Consider the following 24,590-nt stretch of genomic DNA (forward strand, 5'->3'; position numbering starts at 1 on the left):
ATATATAAGCATGCTTTACAGAAAAATTATAATTAATTTTATTATTATATAGATGTGTACTTTGTTGCTATGTTTTCTCATATTCCTTTATTTTCAGGTGAACAAACAGATGTTGGGTGTGTGGCCTTGTGTTTTCTTGGTGTACATTTAATATATTTTCTAATCTCTCTTTCAGTCTTTCTAATTACATTTCCTCTCTCTCTCTCTTTTCCTCTTTCCTCTTTATATAACTAACAAAATCACTGATGATGAAGAAATTAAGAAACTAACACGTTTTTTTTCCTACTGAAGTGGAAAAAAGGCATGGAAGTTAGCAGTGCTTGCATCCGTTGCAATGACCTACAACTTAGAGATACAAGTACTGACAACTCACAAAATAATGTTTAAGACTACAACTGCCTTTGTTTTTTTAAACGACTTAAATTTTTCCACAATATATCACACTTAGTTTTTCATTTTTTTTCAATTGAAAATTGTTTTTCATCCCCAAAAAAATGAAGTTGATATTTTTTACAGTGTATATGAATCTAAAATGAAATATGTAATAATCAAATTAAAGTTTTCAAAGTGCWTGTGTTGATGAAGAGAACTGGCTTAACTTGATTATACCATCAGAGCTGTTATTATAAACAAGAATGATTCTTTTCCATATTGACTGGTCAAAAAGCTGTGGGGAAAAAGTGTTAATTTCAGGCCAGACAGTCGTGTAAGCTGTCAGAGCCGTCATCATGGTGATCACAGATGATGAATGACTTTGTCTGCCAGTTGCTTTAACAGTTGTTTCGGCGAGCCCGGCCCCCTCCCTCCTGGCCGTCATGGCACGAGCCTTACGTTTTCACCCCCCACCCCGGCGTGCAGCCAACACAATGAGGAAACTCCGTCTATGAACTTTTTTTTTCCAGACGYATTTTACTCTCAGAGAGTTTATGGAAACACAATAAGAGTTTTGGGGGGTGGGCTTTTGGGCTGCCGTGATGGATCTGTGATGGGCAGGAATGAATGTTTGGCCTCCGACGCAGCACCACTCTCTGCGCACTACTGGAAAGAATCGCATTTGAGCGATTGCAAAAACAACGGCGGCTGAATTAGTGAACAAAGCGGGAGCTGGCAGAGGCCGGAGTGTACCACGCTACATGTTTTACKATGCTTTCACCGCAAAGACTAAACACATTAATCACTGATTTTGAGGCTGGTTTAAACATAACAAAGTTGAGGAGAGCRGAGGAGAAGAAAGTTGCTGAAAAAACAGGCATGAATGTCCGTCAGGAGGAGAAACGGAGGTGAAATACTGTACGGACAAAGCTGTAAATGTAATCTCTTAACACAACCTACACACCGCATTAAATCAACTGAAGAAAAGCACGTATCAGTTACTGAATTCAGCTAAACCCCGACCGCAAACACCCAGCAAAYGTCAATGATCATTTGGAAAACATTCTCTTTGAGCAACAGCTACAGTGACACGTGCAAAACCTCAAACTCAATGCTGGGTCTAAATACAACCATTCTTCCTCTTTGTTGTTTCCTACACGATGAGGAGTGYCTGCTTCACTGCACCTACACATGGATGACTTGGTCAACTCTTAACGTGATTAGAGAACTTTGCTTTTGATCTTTGGTTTCCGCTTTCATGCCAACTCACATTCAAGGTGAAGTTTCCTGTGATTCAGCCACCAGCCCCCTGCAGCTACCTTCATATCAGTTTGTCTTCTCTGAACGGTCACATTCTCAGCTCGCATTGCAAGCACCAAAACTAGAATCAAGTCAAACCTTTGAAGACTGGGTTACAGAAGACTTCTACAGTGTGAAGCTGATGTTGGGCCYGTTTCATTCCAGAGCTTTTATATCTCGCATCAAAGGTTGATTTTTAGATTTGATCTTAGTGAGAATCAACGCTGATTAAAAGCTTCATTCAAAAATCGGCACGAGTTCACAGCACTAAAGGATAAGACAAAGCTTTTAAAGGGGGGTGTTGTGTATTTTTCGGGCACATAGTTCAATTCTATAAACACAATCAAGTAACTCTGTTACCTTCACTTCTAATGAAAATGATGAATATATCAAAAATAAAGTTGAGTTTGCATCAAAGCCCAATTAAACACTTTGAAATTGGCCTCTGTCTCTTTAAGAACCTCCTACCGTTTCCTTTTTTTTTTTTTTTGGATTTGGACCTCCTACCGTTTCCTACATTCCCACTTCAGCACACCTTGACAACAGTGTTTTGGGGGAGGGGTGCTCTGTGGAGCGGGATCTCAGCTGCAGACTTTGCTCCAGGGAGGAGCTTTGCGTAAATAGGCAGAGCTTTGTACCAGCAAGCATTCTAGGCAGCTCCACATGGCCACAGGAGATTCAAGGGTTTCTCCAACATGCATGAATGAGTCAAAGCAGCACTCTGGGTATGTTTTTGATGAGGGAGTGACATTACAGCATAATAAATGATTTTTACCTAATACCCTCCCTTTAAGAAGTCACAGAGTAGCTCTCACTTACATGCGAATAATGTTTTTAACACTGAAGTTGTCCAGAGGTGCAACATCTGGGTCCTCTCCTTTGTCGTCCTGTAGGACGATCTGCTGGAGGATCCTGTCTAAAAGCTGCCAGTGCTGCAGGCTGCAGCCTCCACGTTTATCTGACAGTCGAGACAAAAGCACACACGAAAATGTAAAACTAAGTCAAGTCTTGATCCATATTTAAAAACAGAAAACCAGGACAAATTTAAATAAATTAGGTCTACTCACAGGGCATCTGCAAGCAGTGCTGAAGGATCGACAGGAGATGAGGGTAGGAGTCTGTGTGGCTCAGTTTCTTCTTGATCAGCTCAAACATGGCAGCAGCACACTTTGTATCCACATGGGTCTGATGAGGAGCAGAAAGGAGAACATCTGACAAACCCGGTTCAACGGAGAAGCACGCTCATCTCTAGCTCTGATCTCGCGACAAAAATAACCTGCTTTGAAGGTAATCAAAGCCCACTCACCAGATCAAATCGTTTTGCCAGCTCAGAGTCGTCCTCGTTTCGCACCATCTCAAAGAAGTCCAAATGCCTGAACAAAGGGAAGGAAGGAACGTTGCAGAAGAACAAATAATTAGATGTGAAGCAGCAATTTCTGAAGAACTCAAAAYGATAAAAACAGAAAAAAGCTCAGCAGATGATAACTCACCTATCTAGAGTGGCGTTTTCGTGCTCTCTGAGCTTATCTATGACCGGCTGAATGCCCAGCATCAGGAACTCGTACCTTAGGTGGAGGCGAAACTCCAGGTTGTCCTGATTGTAAAATAAGCAGCAAAAATAGACTTATGACAATTGTTTGAACAAACAAATAGCATTACCTTAAAATAAGATGCCACAAAATGTGTATGTCTTTTTTTTAATAAAAGTGCAATACTGTCAGTTTAACCTAACAAGTCAGCAAATGTTTCTAATGCCACCTTAAAATCCAGGAATAAATATGGTCTTTCTTTGAACTTGTAAAAAATTTTAATTAATTATTTACTAGTTTTGTGTCAAAGTATTTTTTGAAGTTGGTATCAGTAAACCTGCTATTAAATAAAGACAAAATCTCAAAAATAACCTGCAGTGTATTTTGCACATTTTGGTCCGGTTTGATCTACACATGATCAGTTTTTTTTAAATTCTATTGGAGAAAAAGAAGGTGATTAAGACTTTTTTGAGTGCATGCAGACCTCTCCGGCTCCTGCGTTGAGCACGGCGTTGATGAAGGACATGATGGCAGTCTTTAAGTTGACCTCATCTCTGTAGCGACCCGTACTCCTGTCCAACTCATTCAGGAGAGTCTGAACATGGAAAAATACATGGCAAAGTTTGCCAGAAACTAATAAGTTGAACTAGAATACATATTAGAGCTAAAATCATCAGATGCAAACAGAGTTAGATGAAACAAACTTGTTAAAAGGCGATACAGATATACTGATTGAGCAAAATTAAAAGCTGAAGAAAAGGTAACACAGAGCCTCCTAAACTGACACGTAACATACTTTAGCTTAATCATAACTCAAACCAACATTAAAAGGCTTCAGACATTCTCAATTATTCAGCTCCTGGGGTCTTAGCTTAGTCTAAAGTGACATGATTTACCACATGCCCCCCAGGGGTTGTGTAAAGTGTGGCTTGTTGACTCAGCTCTGCTTCTTACTAAGGCCCTCAGCACGCAGTGACCTCCATAAGTTTAAATATCCTTGCCCCCTCTCCTGAATAAGGATGGTATGCTGACCTAACCTGAGGCCAAATGTCTGGAGGTACTTTAGGACAAGTAATCAACTTGTTGAAATGACCACAGCTTGATTTATTAGAGCATTATCTTGAAATATTGTGTCTGCTTTAAGCCTCCTGCTATGACTCAAATATGTCTACACTAAATACTGTGCAAAGGCCCTAAACTCACTGCCTCCGCTGGCTGCCCCCTCCCTCCCATGTCCTTGTGCCTCCTCTGCCCCCTATGATAAATGCCTTGTGCAGAGGTATTTTTATGTAACCTCATATTGTGTCCTGAGAGGACAAGTACGAGACTTCTTTTTTTTATCCTCACCTATCCTCATGTTGGCTATTTCTTCTTTTCTAATGCAAAGGTAGCACCTCTTTATGGCTGCAGGACCCATGGGCACCTGTTCTCCCATGTATGTGATTCATGTTTTTGTTTCTCTCTCTCTCTCTCTTGGATGGGTTGTTCTGAACTGTAATTTCCCTTAGGGATCAATAAAGTATTTTTGAGCTGAACTGAATTGAACTGAACTGAATTAAACCACCCCTAACTGTTTACATTTAGTTTCCAAGCTTTCTAAAAGTTGGATGTTGTTTTTCAATTTCAACTCAGTTTCAGTGCGGTCCTTGTGGCTGATCATTTTCAAAATGATATTTTGTTTATTAAAAAGGAGACATATCCTGCTTTWACATCCATCTTTTTCACATTGAAATCATTCTSTTRGGTCTATATAAAGTGGAACTGCAATGCTTTGGTCTGAATCCCTCTTTATTGTATCTCCGCAAGCTCTGCCCCATTTTCTGAAGTGAGTCTCAACTCATTTTGAGGCTGTCTCTTTAAATCCAAACAAGGCGCTTCACACCCCGCCCCCCTCCACCTTCCAGAGCGGTCCATTCCAGTTTGATAGAGGTGTTTACGACTATATAGCAGTGCAGAAACAGTTTATTTACAAATGAATTAAAAGATGTCAACAAGGAAGACGTGTCCATCCAGCCTCACATGTTGGAGCCAGAGTCAGACCCAGGGCCAGAAAAGAATGATTGTAGTTGTAAGTCCAGACCTTATATGGCAGTTCTGTCACAAATACTATGATGTAATAGTTCAGAAAATATCATAGAAAAAAACTGAACTGTTTGAAAAATATGACCCCCAAAAACTATAAAGATATCTATGCAACAACGGGAGAGAGTAAATTCTAATTTCCTCGACTCAGAGACTCCAAAGACACAACAAAAGGTATTTAACTTTATATATATATATATTGCTTGATATGTACGCTTTAAGACATTTGACAATAAACTATTAATCCCTTAAACACAAAAAGGGCATCTAAACTCAAAGAATTTCAGAATCATTTGCCATTCACACACAACATCAARATGCAGTGCAGAACGAAATTTGCAGTTTAGAACATCTGTCCAGAGAAACACACACACGTGACAAACATGGGGGAACGAATGTCCAGGGTGTTTCGCAACTTAGTGCGCTACCTTTGCAGTTTAGAATACACAAACATAGGAAGGGTTTGTTAAAAAAAGAGCTTTGATCCCGTTTTATACAGAAAACACACAAGCATATGCTCAAAAAAACTACGCTGCAAAACAGTGCGGACAGCTAAGGAGGGGAGGGGGTGGGGGTCAAAACACATGGTGTGGGGAGGGATACAGGGAGCCAGAAGTAACCCTTGTTGTGTCTACATTTAACTTCACATATCCACCACTTGTTTAGTTAAATGCTCAGAAAGAACATTTCATTTTCCCCTCACCTGGAAGCGAGTCCTCTCAGCAGCGTATTTCTGGTAATGCGCCATGGCCTGCAACACCTTCTTGTGTCCRTCGGGCACCAAGCAAACTGCGCCCAGTATCTCCAGCACCGCCACTTTGGTTTTGATGTTCTCCGTCCGCAGGCTCTGAGAAATGGTGTTGATGCTCTGAGGGTGGGCCAAGACGTGCGCGCGGCCCTGCGAGTTGTTCATCAGGGCCTTGATGCAGCCAATGACAGAGGTGTGGATGCGGCTCTCCGACGTCTCGTAGTCCATGCTGCGCAGAAAGTTGAGCAGGCAGGTGAGCCCGTCGAGTTCGATGAAGCGTGTGACGAACCTGAAGGGATGAAGAGCAAATTCAGAAAAAAAATGAGAAGACTTGGAAAACAACAGAAAGAGTAGCTTCGTTTAAAAAGACTTGCAAACCATTATTAGGCATTTTTCTTTGGAAACCAGTAGTTCATTTGCTCATTTTTGTTCCAATTTAAGCCATGTTGTTGGATAACATTAGCTGCATTTCCATTGCAAATGTGCGCAAAACTTTGTCAGTATTCTGTTAATGTCAAAAAACACAGTTTCGCAACTGCGGTGTTTCCATTAAGTAAGAAATGCTATTAAAGTCACACGTGAATAAGCTTGTTCTCGCAATACGTCATTACAAACATGGCGGCAATGGATGTAAACACATAGCAAATTGCTACCGCGACACTAGCGCTCATCATCAGAGGAGACGTCGGTGTCTTTTTTCGAGGCTTTCCAGCGTCAAGCCCCTACTTGGGAGTGATATGTATGCTGTGTTTTTGGGAAATTGTAGTTAGTGAGTTTACTACTTTCTTTTACTACTTTTGTGATATTACTACTACTTCTGCTTCCTGTTATCTTCTTCATCGTTGTCTTTTACGCCAGTAGAAACAGACGGTTGTTGATCACGTGACTCCCGTGATGCGAAAAAAGTGTTTCCAATGCAGCTTTGGAAAAACACCAAATTCGATACGGCCAAAAAACCACCTTATCCTAGCGCAAAAACATTGTTGAAAAACTTATTTTTTTCCTAAATTGACATGTTTCCATTGAATAAATTTATTTTCGAAATTCTAATTTGCGCTTTTTTGYGGTCAATGGAAACACAGCTATTGCCATTCACAAATGTAGAACTACTGCCAAAAGGTCTTGATTTGGAATTCAGCTGTTTAACATCTATTTCTCAGAACCATTATAGTCAACAAACATTTTTTTGTTGAGCTTTCACAAGATTTTGATTCACAATGCGTCCTCTCTTCCAGGCCATTCCAACACACTCAAATATTTCATTTACTTTAATCATTTCCTATCACTCAAACCATCATAAAAACGCAAACTTGACACTTTCAAACTATAACTCCTCAAGTTCACCTCGTCTTTGACACACAGCCCGCATTAGCCGAACTAATTAGAAAACGGCGAGTCATTGACCTCCACGAGGAAAGAAGCGACAAGCAGGACATGTAAACACTGGAGGATGTCACGTCCAGTGAGCACAGTGTGGGTTGGTTTGCAAATGAGTTTCCCACTCAGTAAGATTCCTGATAGGCTTCATAAATTATTTTAAACAAATGAAGGTTTGTAAGATGGAAAGAAAGAGAGCAAATGAGGAATTGAGTGAGAGTGAAAAGAYAGCTAAAAATAAGCTGAGATTCATGACTACTTTATGTGGTTGATTCATGGATTCATGGTTTTGACCCTTATAGACAGTCTGAGTTCTGTCCTCTTCTGCTGTCWTGGCTGAAGCCTGTATACAAACAACGCCAAAAACTTTAGATATTATAATTAGCATAATTCACACTGGGACGGCGGCCTCTCCCTTGCTCGCACACGATGAATCTCAGATCTTAAGCAGATGCCTGGAAATAAACAGAGAGAAAAAAAAACATCACCTGGCACCATCGTGCTTCTGATTTCCAGCAGCGGTTTTTCGATGAGATCGAGAAGATCTACATGCATGCACGCATGGATACAATCAACGATTTAAARAACACACACAGCAATCACAAGCCAGCAGACAATGTGCTTCTTGTTTGAGCTCATATGCTTCAACCTCCACTTCGCACCATGGTGGTGAAAAATAAATCCCACGTATTAAATWCGACTCGATTCCGATTTAATGCAGACACTGGAGCAGGAGCGAGGCAGAAATGGTCCAACTGCAATAGCTGGACCCAGCGACGAGGGTTTGGCCAGTGGAGACAGCAGGAACAGCCTTACATCTGCTCAGAAACTTAGGGCCAACTCTGAAAGAACTTTCATAGTGGAAGAGAAATTAGGCTGAACATCCTTGTGATTAATGTATGGAAAGCAGAGGGTGAGAGATGTTTTTCTTGGCGTCTGGATTCAAGGCTTTGCACGCCGCCTGCTTCGCATCACTCTACCGTATCACCGACAATTTGCCTGAAAACATGCATGGATTACACATCACGACCCGATGCATCTGTGTGCACTTGTATAAAAGGAAGTGAACAAGAAGATATTCACAATGGAGGAGATACACCTGCTCTAATCCTCGAACCGCTAACATGCAACAGCACTCTTCTCTTCTTCCAAACTTCATGCTCTTAGTGAGCACTTAAAACAGTAACGTTTCTTTTGTCTTCTTCAATCCAAAGATATTTAGCTGGCTGGCATAAATATCAGGTTCATTTCCATTTTCTGGAACGAGAGCTGCATACGTAACCACCCACTTAGGTTCAGCTGCTGCATGTGATATGAGCAGAGGCGAAACGGATAAACGGTACCACAAACACAAACATACAAGAAGATGTTCAAGTAAAAAAGTAAATAAATAAATAAATAAATAAATAAATAAATAAAAAGGCTTGGAATGATCCAAGAGTAAAAAAGTTTAAGATAAGTCAAGGGTCGAGGCATGGTATGCTTTCTTTGATTACATAAATGATTGCTATTATTGAGAGTTAGCAGGCTTTGATAGTCATGCAATTTCCATTGATCTAAAAAAAAAAAGGGTGGAAAAATCCCCCAACCAGAGGCAGACAATATTCGTAATGAGCAGGATGGAGCGGAAAACTAATCCAGATGCTCAAATTGAAATTCAGAATTTGAGTCCAGCTAAACAGATTGTTTGAGGTTTTAGCTGTAGAGGCCAAACTGTTTTTGTTTCTGAACCAAGGATGACCCCTGTGTGGCAGACTGCCTGCCTCGAAGCATAACCGCAAAAACTCCTCCGAGTCCAACGCTTCCACAAGCACAAACTCAAGTGACCATGYGCTCTTTATAGAGCCTCTCTCCGGTCCTTCACATCGTCGCACTTACAGCCTCTTTCAAAAAACACCCACTCATCTACATCCCGGGACACGAGCGTGCATTCACACACAGACGTCTGACTATATTAAGGACYTGAATGTGAATGAGAGACCTTGGAGGGTTGTAGGAGGCATCGATTACAGCTAACTGATTGGAGGTGTTTGCAGGACTGGGATCAGACATGAAATAAAATCAGCACGACGTGCACTTGGAAAGAAAAAAAATGTCTCATTTTGTGAATCCTGGCATATATCTGAAGTAACATAAAGGCTGAACAAAGGACAAGCACATAAAATTGACACATAGAAAGAAAACAGTAAAACTCTTGGCCAAAGAGCACATCTGCGGTAAATGTGTGCGTATGAACAGAAGCGTTCTCATGGATAAAATTTATTAGCAGATCCAYGGGGAGAGGTTAGTGTAGCGGTCTGTCGGCTCAGGTGGTCTATAACATAATGACCCCAAGAACCTGTCACTGAAATCACATAATACTGCACTTAACCAACAAAATCAAGAATTAAAATTATTTCCCCCTAATTTGATAATATTTCAGCATTAGATATGACTTGAAATTACCAGTTAAGACCACAAACACAAACCAGAGAAGTGACTTCCTGCTTGCTGTTAAAAACAACTGAGCATATTTGCTGCCTTTGTCTCATGACAAAGAATCTCCTCATTAGATTAAAAGCAGCTTCTTTTTGGTCACAGGGACTGTGGATTTTTAGTCTTTGCTGGTAACACRTTAGCTGGCTGACATTTAACTTCAAGTGAACGTACAGAATCTGGTTTCCCATAACAAATGTGTTCTCACAGGTTTTAGTTTTGACTTGCTTCTGCAGTTTTCAGACTCAGCCCTATCTGTTGTTGTTAAACTGCTTGGACCTGCTTTCTCTTTTTGTGTAGTCTTTGTTTTGAAGCTGCCTGTAAAATACAATGCAACCTGAACTACTGTGACCAGACTTAGCCGACTGCCAACACACTATATTGTTCTGTTACATTTTCCAAAGGCAATAAAACTTAAAAAAAATTTAAAAAACGGTTTTGCCTACGATTACTTGGATAAAATCAAATTTCCATGTCACATCATTAAGTGTTTCTTTATCTAACTGTCAAACAAAGTATGTCACATTTTTTCAATAAAATGTGTATTAAAATAAAATAAAAAAAAGCTAAATGGACTGCATTTATAAATACATTCCAACTCTGCACACCCCTCAAAACATTTCACACTGAGTCTCATCGACTGGTTCACACACYAACAACAATTAACAGATGTGCGGCAATTTGTTTTAGTGTCTTTTTCTGTGCAGACAACACAAGCTCCCTCCCTGTCTTTATAGCCAAGTATCCCAGTGAGAGAAACCAGCCTCAGAGAAACAAACACATYGCTCTGGCCAAAGTGTGATTCTCTGCTCTCCCACTAATACATTATTTAATACTGTATGTAAAGGGAGAAATTTCAGCAGAGCCTTTAAAGAGATCTGGCTGCAGAATGTTTAAAACAATAATATCTGCTTGTGCTGGTAGCAGATCATCCAAAGGGTTATTGACACAGAAGCAGAGGAGAAGAGATTTCCCCAAAACGGGGTCCAGGCAGCTGTCTCAGTTAAGCTTTGAGATGATGACATAAGTCTTTGACTGCAGTGCATCTTGGCCAGCACAGCCCCAGTGACCTGAAAAGAAAACCTTGATTTTCTAACCCCCCCGGCAGTTATTTCACAACTAAATGGAAGCAAATGARGGGTGCCGAATCTTGGATGCATGAATGCATATATAGATGTACTCAATATAAACACAAATAATGAACACATGCATTTGATTACAGTTTAACAAGGTCTATAAATTTACTGAATAAATATATCTATTGAAAACAATTTAAGGTGTATGAAAAAATATTTGCAGCTTCACTCAGATAAAATAAACTGCCATGATAGTTTGTTTTAATCTTATTGTTCCATAATATAATGTTATATTTGTTGTACCAACACTATTTCCATTCGATTTTCAGACTTCTTTGTGGATAGGTCTGTTCAAACGGAGGAGAACTGAAGAGGAGTACTGTCAATGCAAATGGTTTTACTGTTTGGTTTTGATCTTACTCAGGACCACGTTCCACGTTTTGCAGCTGTTAAGGGCTGTTGGTCAATAAAAAAWTTTTCCAGCCATAAAAAGATAAACAGTCATTAATGATTTGCTAAAACGTGTACTGATATATTAACCACTGATAACAGATAATTACAAAAAATGCATTGTAAAAACTATAAATGGTTACCTCACATTGTCAGAGTTTTAATTATTGYTTTAGGTGTAATTAGTAATAATTTAGGAGAAAGAGATAAGACCTCTATTAACTAGGGGTGCAACGACATAAATTCACAATTTGGTTTGATACTTTAGTCTCATGGGTTGATGCTTTTTCAATACAAACAAAATACATTTCCATGCCCTTCTTAACTTGTAATTTATTGAAATTAATTATGAATTTTTTAAATCACAAAAGGACAGTTTTTAAATTAAATGTTGATGAAACAGCAAGTTTCTCAATGGGTCTGTGCTCGACAACGCAGCCTAGGTGGAGTAGTCGAACACAGATCCACTGAGCCTTCAACACAGAGCATTTTCAGAAGACAAGTTGATAAAATATATTTAAAAAATCTGTATTGTTTGCTACATAGGGAACCTTGAGCACTGTATTGAATGATTCGATACAGATACATGTATTGTTGCACCCCTACCTGTAAAATGAAACAGCTGAAAACGATGCAGACTTTAACCCAATTTCACCATTTTTTTTTCTAATTTTCAGACTAAAATTTTTTGAAAATTTCAGACTGATTTTCAAACTAAAAAACTGAGACATTTTGTCATGAAGTGAGACTGAAATAAAGACAGCTCTGTTAATTTTCATATCTCTTTGTTTTCACTGTAACAACAACTCAAACCAGTCACCTGATCACAGTGAACGACTCCCTGACAATGGGCTCTTTTTGTCTACTCTGCCTGGCACCCTGCATACCCACCATGTGTTTGACTCCTGTGGCCCTGCAAAACAAGCTGAGAGCAACAAGGGCCCCTGTTCAGAACCAGGCGCAGCTGCCTCTGTAAAAGTGCCAGAGGGGAAAAGGAGGAGGGAGGTCATTTCAGGCCGGCCAGCATGAATCAAGCTTAAATACGAACAGACACAGCCGTGTCTCCCAACACTTGAGCATAAAATCAGCATGAAAACCACCGAGGAGCAGAGAAATGACCCATAAAGATGGGAAGACGTTCAGATTTCTCCCAGACATTTAAGCTCAAAGCCATCTTTCTGTCTTAGACACCCATTTGTCTCAAATCTGACAAAAGGCTGGACACTAACGTACTGCTCCGGTTCTCCCTGGACACCCATATTCTGTGGAACACACCTGCTACCCACATCAAGTTTACAGTAGTGAAAAACATCTGTGTGGTAATGAGCCATAACTCATTCTGAGGTGAACAGCCTGGGTGCAGGTGTGTCACTGAGCGGCGACAATTGAGCCGTTACAGTTTGATGGAGTCAGTTATCTGAGGGAGGAGGAAAAACACAAACAATAAAAGGTGACCCTCAAAACTATCAAAAAATAAATAAAGAAAAACACTCTTATTTATGCTCTTCTGTTCTTACATTTTATCAATCTCACATTTGATCACCTGCAAACAAAAATAATAAAAAATCATTACTAATTTAAGGATTCTTTTGGAACAGTATTACTGGATTTTGACTGAGAAGTTCTTACTACATTTGCAGAAAGAAAGCATTAAGAGATGATCAAAGTTTGTTCTTTAAAGTGGACATCAAAAAAGAAGAAAACTAAAAAGTGAATGATTGGTTTTTAGAATAAAGCATGTTGATTAAATAAACTTTAAAGGGGCAATATGTGTTTCTCAGACATATATTTAAATACTATACCATAACAAATTATCTGTCACCTTTAGTTGTTATTAAAATGCTGTTTTTATGTTTAAATAGAAAATAAACATCTTCTCATCACTTCCTCTTCTAAATGCCTTGAAATTGGCCTCTGTCTCTTTAAGAACCTCCTCCCGTGCGCTATAATGCAGTTTACTTGGCATCTGAAAATACATTTCCTCAAAAGGTATTTTTAATCTGATAAGAGCTTCACTGAGTGAGTTTTAGGAGCTCAGCAGACAGTTTCAGTTTCACTTTCAGTTTCACCCGAGAGCCTGCATGGGCAGTGTGTGTGTGTGTCGGGGAGGGCTCTGCCATGAGGAAGTTCGGCTTAAAGACACGTCCCAGGGGCGCTTCTGGTCCCCACCTGTCATTTTAATCCTCAGCATGGTTTCCTAAAATCGCTGCAGGATTTCTCAAACATGCATGAATGAGTCAAAGCAAGGCTTTGGGCATGTTTTTATGGGAGTATAGCATAATAACATGATATAAAACTCAAAAAAGTTGATTTTACATGATATTGCCCCTTTAAAAGGAYAGATAATGGTGGATTATTTCACAGAATTTGTTGGTAATTTTTTTTTCATTAAGTTGCGATCTGCAGCGTAATCAGCGTGGCTGCTTTTAATTACCTGTGCAGAGCAATACGTCTTATATACTCCATAGCCAATCCAATAATCCTATTAAAAACAGAAAAGCTCTACTAAAACAAAGAAGTAATAATTAAACATAAACTTAAGTTATTTGATACCATCTTTTATCAGATGCATAAACAGCATCAATGCACAAGTGGGGGACTGAAGATGAAGCACAAACACAATGGTGCAAAGTTGGCTTACAAAACATACAACCCAGACGTGACCCAGACTTAAAAGCTGCAGCGAGTTTATGTCACTCTGCACATTCACTCTGTCACTTTATATCTCGTCTTGTGAAAGCTCAACGGCCTCGCTTGGGTTCAGACCAATGCACCTTCTGAGTGGCGGACGGAYGGCTGCAAAGGAGCTGCTGATGGGGGGAGAGGGAGGCTGCTTGTGTTAGCGGGATGTCCAGTGTCTGAATGTTTCGTTGTGATGACAAGCAAAAGCCTAACAGCTGCCAGTGACCATGTCGGGAGAGGAAAAAAGTGAAACATTTGGTCTAAAAATATCTTTAATTRGCTGTATTTCAGCTGGAAGCGATTAAATAGAATTACTCTTAATGACAAGAGACAATTATTATAAACTAGATCTTTCCAACAGTATGTTACATTATTAGCTGTAATTAGTTTGTGGGGTATTACTACGACAAGTCAACTGGTCGGAATGAACGACTTGAGTTGGCGTCATGCAGTGAAAAGCTCTGCTGTTTCTGGCAGAGGAAAATACCAGAGGACAGTAAGTAATGAAGATTCTCTGACCTCATCGGCTGAGTTCTGAGAGCCGTCTTCAGATCTTCAACCACCTTGTTCCTCATTTCCATTTCCTCCTCATCAAAGGCAAATAGTGTCTGCATCTGGAAGCACARGGAGAGATTTATTCCATACACAGGTCTGAAATGTGGTTTTATGGTACAGTTAATTTGTAGTTGGGAGTTTTTGATGCTTTTCATCTTCAATAAAGAGAATTTCTGAGTTATTACCAGGGCAACATAAAAATCTTAAGACATAAGCAATACATATTCTGCTTTGTTTCACAAGGACTTGTTCTTGTTTCGATTAGACTTAGTAACATATTTATTCAGACTCTCCAGGCTGAACTGCCAGGCTCTGTTAAWCAACCAAGTGTATTTTTTCCCCCTAAAAGAACCGTTTGAAGCTAAACGACATGCCAAACTAAGTCATGCAGACAATTAGCTCTAATCAAGCCCACAATAAATAGAGCAAATAATAAATAACATTCAAACCAGCGTTAGCGTTAACGCATCTGTGCACCACTTAAAAGCTTTTGTCAGTAACTTCAAAAGAGCTGCTGTGCTCCCATTAGTCACGGCTTCTGTTTAGCTTCTACAGGCGTTTCCATCGCAGCCCATTGCCAAATGCTCAACTGTTTGTTTCAACAGTAGAGTAAGCTTGCCATAGTACTGCCAATTTGGCTGGTTGAGAAAAAAACGCATTGATGATCATATTTTATAATCCTTAAATACTGCATCTAGATTGAAACTGCTTGCTAATATTCCACAAACAACAATGAGAACAAACAGTTGTTAATTCAAGTTTTTGTTATACCCAACAACTCCATTTTCTAGAGCGTGAAGGAGTGTTAAATCTAGAGACATTACAGTCAAAATATCCACCGATTCAACTTAATCTCAAATCCAGACAGTTTAAAAGCCCTGAAGAGGCAGTTCTCTGAGCCAGCTCCCCATGTCAGTGAGTCTAGCCAAAAGGCTCCTTCTTACATCTGCTATTTGTAAGCCCATTCATACCTGTGGCCAGCATGCACACAAGGATATTATTATAGCATGTTGGTAAACCAGCAGACGGTACTTCCCTAAATCTTTATTATGAGAAGTGCCTCCCAGAGTCAGTGGTTTGCCTTCGGGCTGGACTGAAGAGGGATGATCATTTGGGCAACGCAGATCACTGATGCACAAGCTAATATCGGATGTTTTTTACGTAATGGTGACAAATCTGGAAAAAAATTAAGATAACTTCTAAGGTTGTAAATTCAAGGATGTTTGTTTATTTATTCATTTATTTATTGGACTGTACACTTTTCTCCACATTGGCTATGGTAGCTTGGTGGTTAGTGCTGCATCTTGCAATCCTGAGGCTGCAGGTTCAAGGCTAGATTGCATCAGAAAGGACATCTGGTGGGACCCTTGCTATAGAGAGCAGCTGAAAGAAACAACAATTCAGTCAGATGGTCTGCATTTAGAAAAATAACGTCTGGCTTAAAAAAATGTTTTAGCAAACCATACATTTTGAATGGTTAAAACCTGAAAGTTTCTAATGGAAAGATGGAAACAAAAATCTAATATATTCATCTTTAAATAATCCACAAACAGAAATAAAATCCATCCATACATTTTAATTTATGTTGTGGCTTTTTCAAATTGAAAGCATGCCATCCTGAATTCTCTGTGATTCATTTTATCTCAAGTGACAATCAGAAGCGTTTTACTTCATCATTGAGGCTTTATTCCAGTTTCTTGCTTCAGGAAACTTTCTCCACTCACCAGGTTAGAAACATCTGGACTACAGTAACTTTCCTCTATAAGTCAAATGGACATTTGATTTATTGCCGCATGGCCAACAAACAAAATCAGAGCTCTGACATGACTTTATGAATGAACATTAAAATGCCGGTCATAAGGAAATCGTCAGGCCAACGAAGCCAAAGTGAGATCATCTAATAATTCAGCTACTGTAGAAGGTCTGCCCCTGTGAGCTCGAACACAAGCCAAGACATGAAGTCATGGATTTCTTGTGAAGATGTTGTCTGGAGCACCACTGTGGAGTCAATGGAGGACTTGTAATGGGCATGAAAAACAGTTCGGGAAAGGGAGAAAACTTCTGACAGTAAATAATGGCGTCTAACTCTGGACTTAATAGCAAATATAAAAAAAGAGAGAGAGATTTTTAAAGTTGGGATTTTGATTTTCGCATAAGTAAAATGCTACAACCTTTATAACTGTTTCCAATGTTTAAATCCGTCCCTGATATCAGTGTAATTATTTATACTGACCCAGTCTACAGCACGTAGCTCGGGGTGTCGCCCGGGATCATCTGACCTTTGTAGCATGTCTTGTACGTCAATTTATTTTTTCCACTAAATTTTATTTTARAAGTTTGATATGTGGCCTTTGTTTAGTTAAAGCTGACTGGGTGGGCTGTCGTGCCATTAAAACATATTGGCTGTTTTTGCTTTGCTTAATTGTGTGGYAACCCTGGGAAGTCCAAATAAATGAAATAGAGCCAGTTAAATCGATCAAAAAAGTGAGACAAAAACAAAGCAGATATGTTGGCTTTAAAAACCTAACTAACATAAAAAATGCAGAACTGATACATTTTTGCACAAAAAAATTGATTTGCATTGTTTTGGAGATCAGCTCCAAAAGAAAGGATGAAACATAATGTTGACAGAATGTCTGACACCTAATATTACTAAAGGCACTGCTGCAGTCCTGCTGGATTTCACATTCTTGGCAGCTCACAAATCAGAACTTTCTCTGTGCTCCACTTACAGTACAACACCATCTGTGTAAGTGCTGCCTGAACCTGACAGTAAAAACGGTTTCTTCAGACATCGATGTTGAGCTCTGGTACTGATGGTGTTCTGTCCAACAGAAACTCACTTTCTCCCTAAAGCCAGTAAACAAAAAACAGCTGTAAAAGTAGCAACCTCTAACATGAGCTGGTGCAACATGTGCATTTGCCAGAAAAAATAAACGGCACGGTAATAAATAGTTTTTAATGCCTTTATTTTTATGTTTATAGTGATCTGTATAAATTACAGCCGAACAGTTTATCTGATCTGTGGCCTGGGGAAATTTAGAAATGTCGTAAAAATTGGACTGTTTGTTTCAATACTGAAAAGTAAACATTAAAAAAGGCAGAAAATATATGACTATTTGAACTGTAAAACTAGCTCGATCATTTCTACATTTCAGGGGTACAGGCCACCCTTTAAGAACCCCTGTTAAAAATATCTTATTTAACGGTTTCTAAACATTCGGGAGACCAGTTCACATAAGAACTCAAAAAGGTCAGRGGTCACCAGTACAAACTGTTCAGTGATTGAGTGAATCAAATACCACAATGTCACATAACAACATGTAAAATTTAGAGTAGAAGAGAGGTCAGCGGTGGCATCACACTGTTTTCACTGGCAGCCTTACTGACTAGAAATAATGAACGTCGTCGTCGTCTTGGCTTGGCTCCATGTTTCTGACGGTTATTCCCACTCGCTGAACTGCTGAGTGTCTAAATGGCCTGTTTGTCATCACAGTGTGTGTGAATGCAGAGGTCAAAGCGAAGGAATGTGGTCATGTGAATATATATATATATATATATATGCAGTCAGCAGGGACATGATAAAAAAGTTTGCCCAGAAAGATGCCTGAGAAAAAATGACAGAGAGCGCAGTGACCTCTCGGGAGGGAAAAGCTCGCCTTAAAGAGTTTTTTTTTATAAACACCATAGTGTGTTACATTGTCGATATAATATGATGTTTTTTCTTTCCTCGTCTTCCCTTATGTGGTTTTTAGATTTTCTGTTGTTAAAGGTAGCGCAACTGTGTTTGCTGCACGACCTGTTTCACCTGTTCCCCCATGTTTGCCTTGCATGTCTTCTTGAATGGGCGTTTCTTAACTGCCCCACCCCGCTTCCCTGAATGTACAGCACATTGTGAATTTATTTCTATGAAAGCCACTATATAAATAAAACTTTATTTACTTACTTTACTTATGTTACGATGCTTATATGTAAATTAAGGATAGGAAAAGAGTTTAACTTACAGCCGCCATGGAGTTGATGCGGTCTATGTAGTAGTCGGGCCAACTGGTGGCCAGTTTGTTGGGGTCCTCTTGCTCCTACACATGGAAAGAAACAAACTGAGTGAAACTCGCACACTGCATCAATATTTTTTATTGTTATGGTGCGGTGAAAGTGATTTATGAGCAAGTAAACAGTTCGTGTTGAAACACGTTTATTTTTGCAGTTCTGACCACAATCTGAAGTTTGTATCACATTCCCCGTGTTGCAAACATTAAACCAAAGTCTGTTCCTTTGTGCAATGAATGTCAGCCAGTTCGGTCTGAAAATAACTCCACAGCAGCTTGAGATTTTCAAGATGTTATCTATCATCTAATATCATATAAAGTCTGGAACCAGGCATTTATTTTCACTTTATATATTAGACAAATTACACAACCGGAAGCGGTTTTCTAATTTGGACTGGGGTTACTTTGGAGTATTTCACGTCAGTTCAAATAAGAGATAAACAAACAGTGAGTGTAGTTTAGTGTGTTTTCTGATGAAAAAAACAAAACTACACAACAATTTCTTGTTTGTTTTGTTTTTATTGTTGATGTGGTTAAAAGGCAGGGCAATGACTAATCTCAGACTTTGTTTTTGTCATTTAAATAAGAACTTTTGCTCTTTTAAAGACATTATAAAAGCTCCGATTACCTTCATTTGAACTGAACCTATCAAAACCAAAACTTGAACTAACTCTATTCATCTTGTGACTTTATTGTATACAAACCACAATAAAGAAGAGAAACTTTCAAATAGAAGCAAGTATTTAAGATGGCAGCTGCAATAAATTTAATTGGCGAGATTGCCTTTTATCTATTGCACTTTATTATTTACTCTTCAAGGGCRTTCGTCCTGCTTAGACCTCATTAATTCTCTGTGTGCCTTCTGAAATAATGAAATCAATCATTTAAAATGTGGCTTTAATATTTATTCAGTGGCAACACATGGCTAAAACCAAGTCACCCTTTCTGTTGATTAAGTCAGACAATCTCCATAATGAGACCAGCTTGAACTGATTTTCACGAGACATAAAACCTAATTATAGATAATTAACAGATTCAAATGCAGGCACAACAATGAGCTGTAGATTCAGCAAGGTTCTGGAATTTTGAACAATATTCACTATAAAAGCTATAACTTTCCTGGACTGAGTACAAGTTTGGTCAACGTAGATTTTAGTCCCAGTAATGACCATTGTTTTTGAACCTCGGCGCTCCGTGCCAGCACGCAAATTCACTTAAGAGCCGGAGAACAATAGAACTCACTGTAATGCACAGCCGGTGTTTTCAAGCCGGCCGTCTTTTCCAATGTGCCGCTGACACGCTCAGGACGCAAAGCCAGACTGATCCCAACACCAAGATTAACAACTTAACTGCCTTTCTACAACCCCTCGGCCAAATTACAGCYGCCGAAACATTTGTTTTGGCAGTTTTACAAGCAGCTATTTTCAACATGTTTCAGGACAGATTAAAAATGATGACAACAAGGTTTGTTTTAGGGCTCCCAGTCATATCAGTCTACATATTTCCTGAATTTAGATCCTTATAATGGAATTCTTAAGTCCTGAAGTGATGTGAAGTCTGCTTTTGTGTGTTGCTGGCTTGACCTAACAATTTGAGGAGTTAATCACAGTTGATGACAGGTTTTAAAGCGATCCGACAAGAAACCAGACTTCATTGAACAATACTTGGAGTAAATGAAAAGTATTAACAGCAACCTCTGTTAATGAATAGAAACGATGTGTTTGTTTTTAAGAGCATGAAACCCCTTGATACACTAGAAAAGTGAAATTTAATTTTTGGCTAACGGTCCTCTACAGAATGAATGTATTCCAGTTGCGTGTTCAGCTGCAGCATTTATACCACACAATCCTTGTGTCCGATGACTTCAAATGTAATTTACAATCTGCTCGGCAGCAAAGAAAGACAGGAATCCCCAGCAGCATATCAGGTATATGTCTGTACTGTGTTTTACTTATTACAACCATCTGCTGAGAAATATATTGTGCCTCTGAAGACACGAATACCTGACAAACGCCAGCGCTCAGACATATTTCTCTGACTGTTTGGCAGGTTATTGTGTTTGCAGAGGCACCTGTTGAAAGACAGGGTGAAATTACAAACTTCAGCTTCCCCGCCGTCATGTAGCAAGAAGTCTTAAAGATTTCAGCCCCCCTCGGCGGTTTGACTGACAATCATAATTGAGTTCACAGATTGCATGTATCCTGTGCACGTATACGTTTCGAGTCAACAATTCAGGAGGAGGAATTCCGACGACACAGCTGGCCTCCTATAATTTTCTTTTCTTTATTTACCGAAGTTTTACCAGGCAAATCCCATTGAGATCACAAATCTGTTTTCCAAGGGTGGCCTGGGCCTGAAGGCAACCTATTTGGGAGGTACATGTTTTAGGGGGTGTGGGAAACCGGAGTACGCAGAGAAAACCCACGCAAGCAYGAGGACGACATGCAAACTCTGCACAGAAAGACCCCAGGTCCGAACCAGGGATCGAACCCAGGACCTTCTTGCTGTGAGGCGTCGGTGCTAACCACTGCCACGACGGCTCAGTTTAAACCAAAAGCACCCTGAAGTGTTGTGGCAACATTCTGCTGTTGGCCTGCCTGACTGTAGGAAACACTTTCACCTTTAAAATGATGACCCAGAATATGAGAGGTAATTTATGAAGTGAAACCCTGTTTCATGCTGCTGTACTCTGCAACATCCCTGCATTACACACACCCATACAAACATGGTGTGCCATTTGTTTTTTTTTACTACTCCTAAAAGCAAATGGCTTTTCAAATTACATATTGTTGTCAGAAAGCCAATTTATATAGATTCAAATGGGTTTTGATGGAAAAATTTCAATGACTTCATTTTATTTTATTTTTCACCACCTTTATTTTGAACCCATGGAGGCCAGTCACTTCTGCCCTTTTTCTACTAGCGCCTCTACAGCATGGTTCTACTAGACTCTCCATGATACCAAAGGCTTTTCCACTAGCAAGGATTTGTGGAACCAGCCCGTTTTTCAGAACTTACTTCACTGTGGTTCCAAGTGTACCGTGCTTGCCTGAAAATGCAATGTCAGAAGACTGTCGGTCACTGATGGGTTAGGCCACTGGATGCGTCACAAAGAGCTACTCTTACAACAACCCGATYCRCCATTTGCAGTAACCATGTCCTCCATTGTTGTGTTGTGTATCTTTTCAGGGATCTTCTTATTCTAAGTTTAATGGTGGGTGGCAAATAGCTTAATGGAGCATAACCACCACCAACTGGTAAGGCGTGAAGCATCAGTTTTTGGACTCTGGGACCATCCAGCCTTATGAACCCAACCACCAGAGCTGTTCCTGAAATGTAATGAAAAACCACAGAGTTCAGCCAAGTCAAAACGTGCTGTAGAGGCACTAGCGGAAAAGGGCCACTACAGTATATACTTRAGACATTTTTATAAATTCTGATATTTTGGAACATTATGTTTCGCTCTGAGACAAATTGTAAGATATAAAGTTCCTAAAAGCTATTTTAAAAATCCAGGTTTGGTTAAAGGGAGGGGATGAGATTTAAAAATATACACTAGTTTGTATGTAAATACACATTGCAGTTGAAAGGGAAAAAAAGCAATAAATGTGGCCATATTTCAATAGTCTGTATGGTTTTTTGGTCATACGATTTTCATTTTGAAAACTGTTCTTGAAAAAACAAAAGGACAGGGAAACGATCCGTCTGTTTATTTTTGTCAAAACGAAAGTTTTCAAGGCAACTTAGTGCTGCCCTGTGGAACCTGCTGCAGCTTCAAGTCCTCTTGGAGAAAGGTATCATTTACCAAAAGCACCAGAAACTCCAGGAAACTGTTCGAATCATCAGTGATATACAAACTATCAGCTAAAACCTCTTAAAGCATGTCAAACTAGTTAGCTAGCATTTATTCTTTGTGGCTGCTTGGTAAGCTAGTTATAAAGTGAAATGTGTTTATTCATCCCATTATTATACTATTTAAGGTGGAGCTCAGTTTTTTAAAGATATTAGCTGGACTAGCTGCATTAATAAAAATACAGTATTAAGTTAATTAGTTAAAGAAATGCAATAGTTAGCTAGGATTTATTTATTTATAAGCAGCCGCCTGTTATTAAAAAGTTATTTAACTCGTTCCACCTTAAACCATCCAATAACAACAATGTTAAATTTCCAGTTTAAAAAATAAATAAAAAAAGACAGTTTTCCCATCTTTGGGGTATAAAATTAAAACAGAATAATCAATGTATGTTTTAAAAATAAAAACAAATAACTATCCATTTTTTGTTTTGAATATTTGTTTTTAAAACAAAAAATTAAATGACCAAAAAGTACAGGGACCTTCAATAAAGTAGTATTACTGTTGCATAATTAATGACATTTTTCTATTACAGAGCATCAGAATGTATTATTTAAGTCAATATTTACTCAATAAACTCAAGCGTCACTGTAAAACATCTCCATCTGTGGAATGAGCAGATTCCAATAAAACAATGTGTCCATGGTGAGTATTTATCTACTGAAGCTGGGATATAAGGTCTCACCTTAAGCAGGAAATAGACAGGATATTGAATTCTGAAAGATTATGTAACATTTGCAGTCATTTTTTTCTCTAACAGATAAGCATTAAAGGTTTTTTGCACTCACTCCAGAAGCTATATTTGCCTTGGATCGCATTAAGAGATGAGGATAAAGAGAATGTGGATAATAAGTGGAGTCATCAGTTCCTGATGCTCTGTGCATACTGTCATAACATTCAGCTTGAGTTATGCAACAGCGTTCCCAATAGCTTTAAAGATGTAGGCTCATGTGTGGCATTTTAAATCTTTTTCAACTTTTTATTGCATCTCTCTTTTTTGGAACTGCGTTTGTATCAATTTTTCTTTACCGTCTTTGGTTTGGATTTAATATTCAGTGTTTAAATGTTCTAAGTTATAGTTTGGTTCAGGATGTACAACTCTACCATGGCTTGAAAGCACAGATGTGTGTGTTTGAGTGTCTGTACAGCATGTCTAATAGGAGTCAGGAGAGTCTGTTTGGCTTCCAGCAATAGAATCTAAGATATTAAATGTTACAATAAGCTCTACCTGGAGGTGGCTGCAGACAAGTCATGCAAAAACATACATAAATCCTCGCAGGAATGAAYGTAATATGTTCCTAGAGACAAACTAAACATGTGTAAAGTCAGCAATTAGTTCTTGGTTTAACCAGTGCAACAAACCATTATTGATGCGATATTTAAGATTAAGCAATATTGCCTTTCTTCTTAAGATTTATTGATTCTCCAAAAAGGATTGCCAACTTGATGAAATTATTTTTGATTGATTTAAAACTTTCTTTTCACATCTATGATTGCTGCTCAGCCACAACACGTTTATTTATTTTTTTATAATTTTTTTTGAGAAGTGGTAAATTTGCTCCATGCGATGGAGTATCAGGGCCACACAACAAGACTTTTTTTTATTATTGTGAGATTAAAGTCGTAATTTTATGAGAATAAAATCATAATACTACGAGATTAAAGTCATAATTTTACGAGAATAAATATTACGAGATTAAAGTCGTAATATTACGAGAAAAAAAGTCATAATCATGACGTGTCTATTTCCCGTTCCTCATTCTTATTTTGGCCACATCTGCTGTGTACAGCCATGCCTCTATGTTTATAAAGTAGTAGATTAACATGGTTTCATCCAAATTAGCTACGTGACGACTAAATCTGTCAATGCATCCATTAATTACAATACAGCTTTGGTTTATCATATAGCCGTTTGCACAATATCCTAGTCCTGCTATTGATAATTTGATGCTAATGTGCTAAAGGATTAACTATTTATCTATAGCAATACTAAAGAAAAACTTGACAAGTTGCTCAACAATCCTCATTTTAATGCAGTGGTAA

The 24,590-nt window shown here is 38.9% G+C and overlaps 1 protein-coding gene across 1 annotated transcript in view; it reads right to left on the reverse strand.

Annotated features, from left to right (window-relative positions):
- daam2 (dishevelled associated activator of morphogenesis 2) overlaps window positions 1-24,590 on the reverse strand; it is a 94,829-nt gene that overhangs the window by 23,846 nt on the left and 46,393 nt on the right. Inside the window, exons 4-11 of the mRNA XM_014010227.1 lie at window positions 18,650-18,724; window positions 14,610-14,704; window positions 5,986-6,319; window positions 3,685-3,795; window positions 3,162-3,265; window positions 2,978-3,044; window positions 2,739-2,856; window positions 2,491-2,629 (exon numbers count right to left, since the gene is read on the reverse strand). Coding sequence (XP_013865681.1) covers window positions 2,491-2,629; window positions 2,739-2,856; window positions 2,978-3,044; window positions 3,162-3,265; window positions 3,685-3,795; window positions 5,986-6,319; window positions 14,610-14,704; window positions 18,650-18,724 — 1,043 coding nt within the window. The remainder of the gene's footprint in view (window positions 1-2,490; window positions 2,630-2,738; window positions 2,857-2,977; window positions 3,045-3,161; window positions 3,266-3,684; window positions 3,796-5,985; window positions 6,320-14,609; window positions 14,705-18,649; window positions 18,725-24,590) is intronic.

Source organism: Austrofundulus limnaeus, unplaced genomic scaffold, assembly GCF_001266775.1.
Source record: "Austrofundulus limnaeus strain Quisiro unplaced genomic scaffold, Austrofundulus_limnaeus-1.0 Scaffold2, whole genome shotgun sequence".
Taxonomy (NCBI): Eukaryota; Metazoa; Chordata; class Actinopteri; order Cyprinodontiformes; family Rivulidae; genus Austrofundulus; species Austrofundulus limnaeus.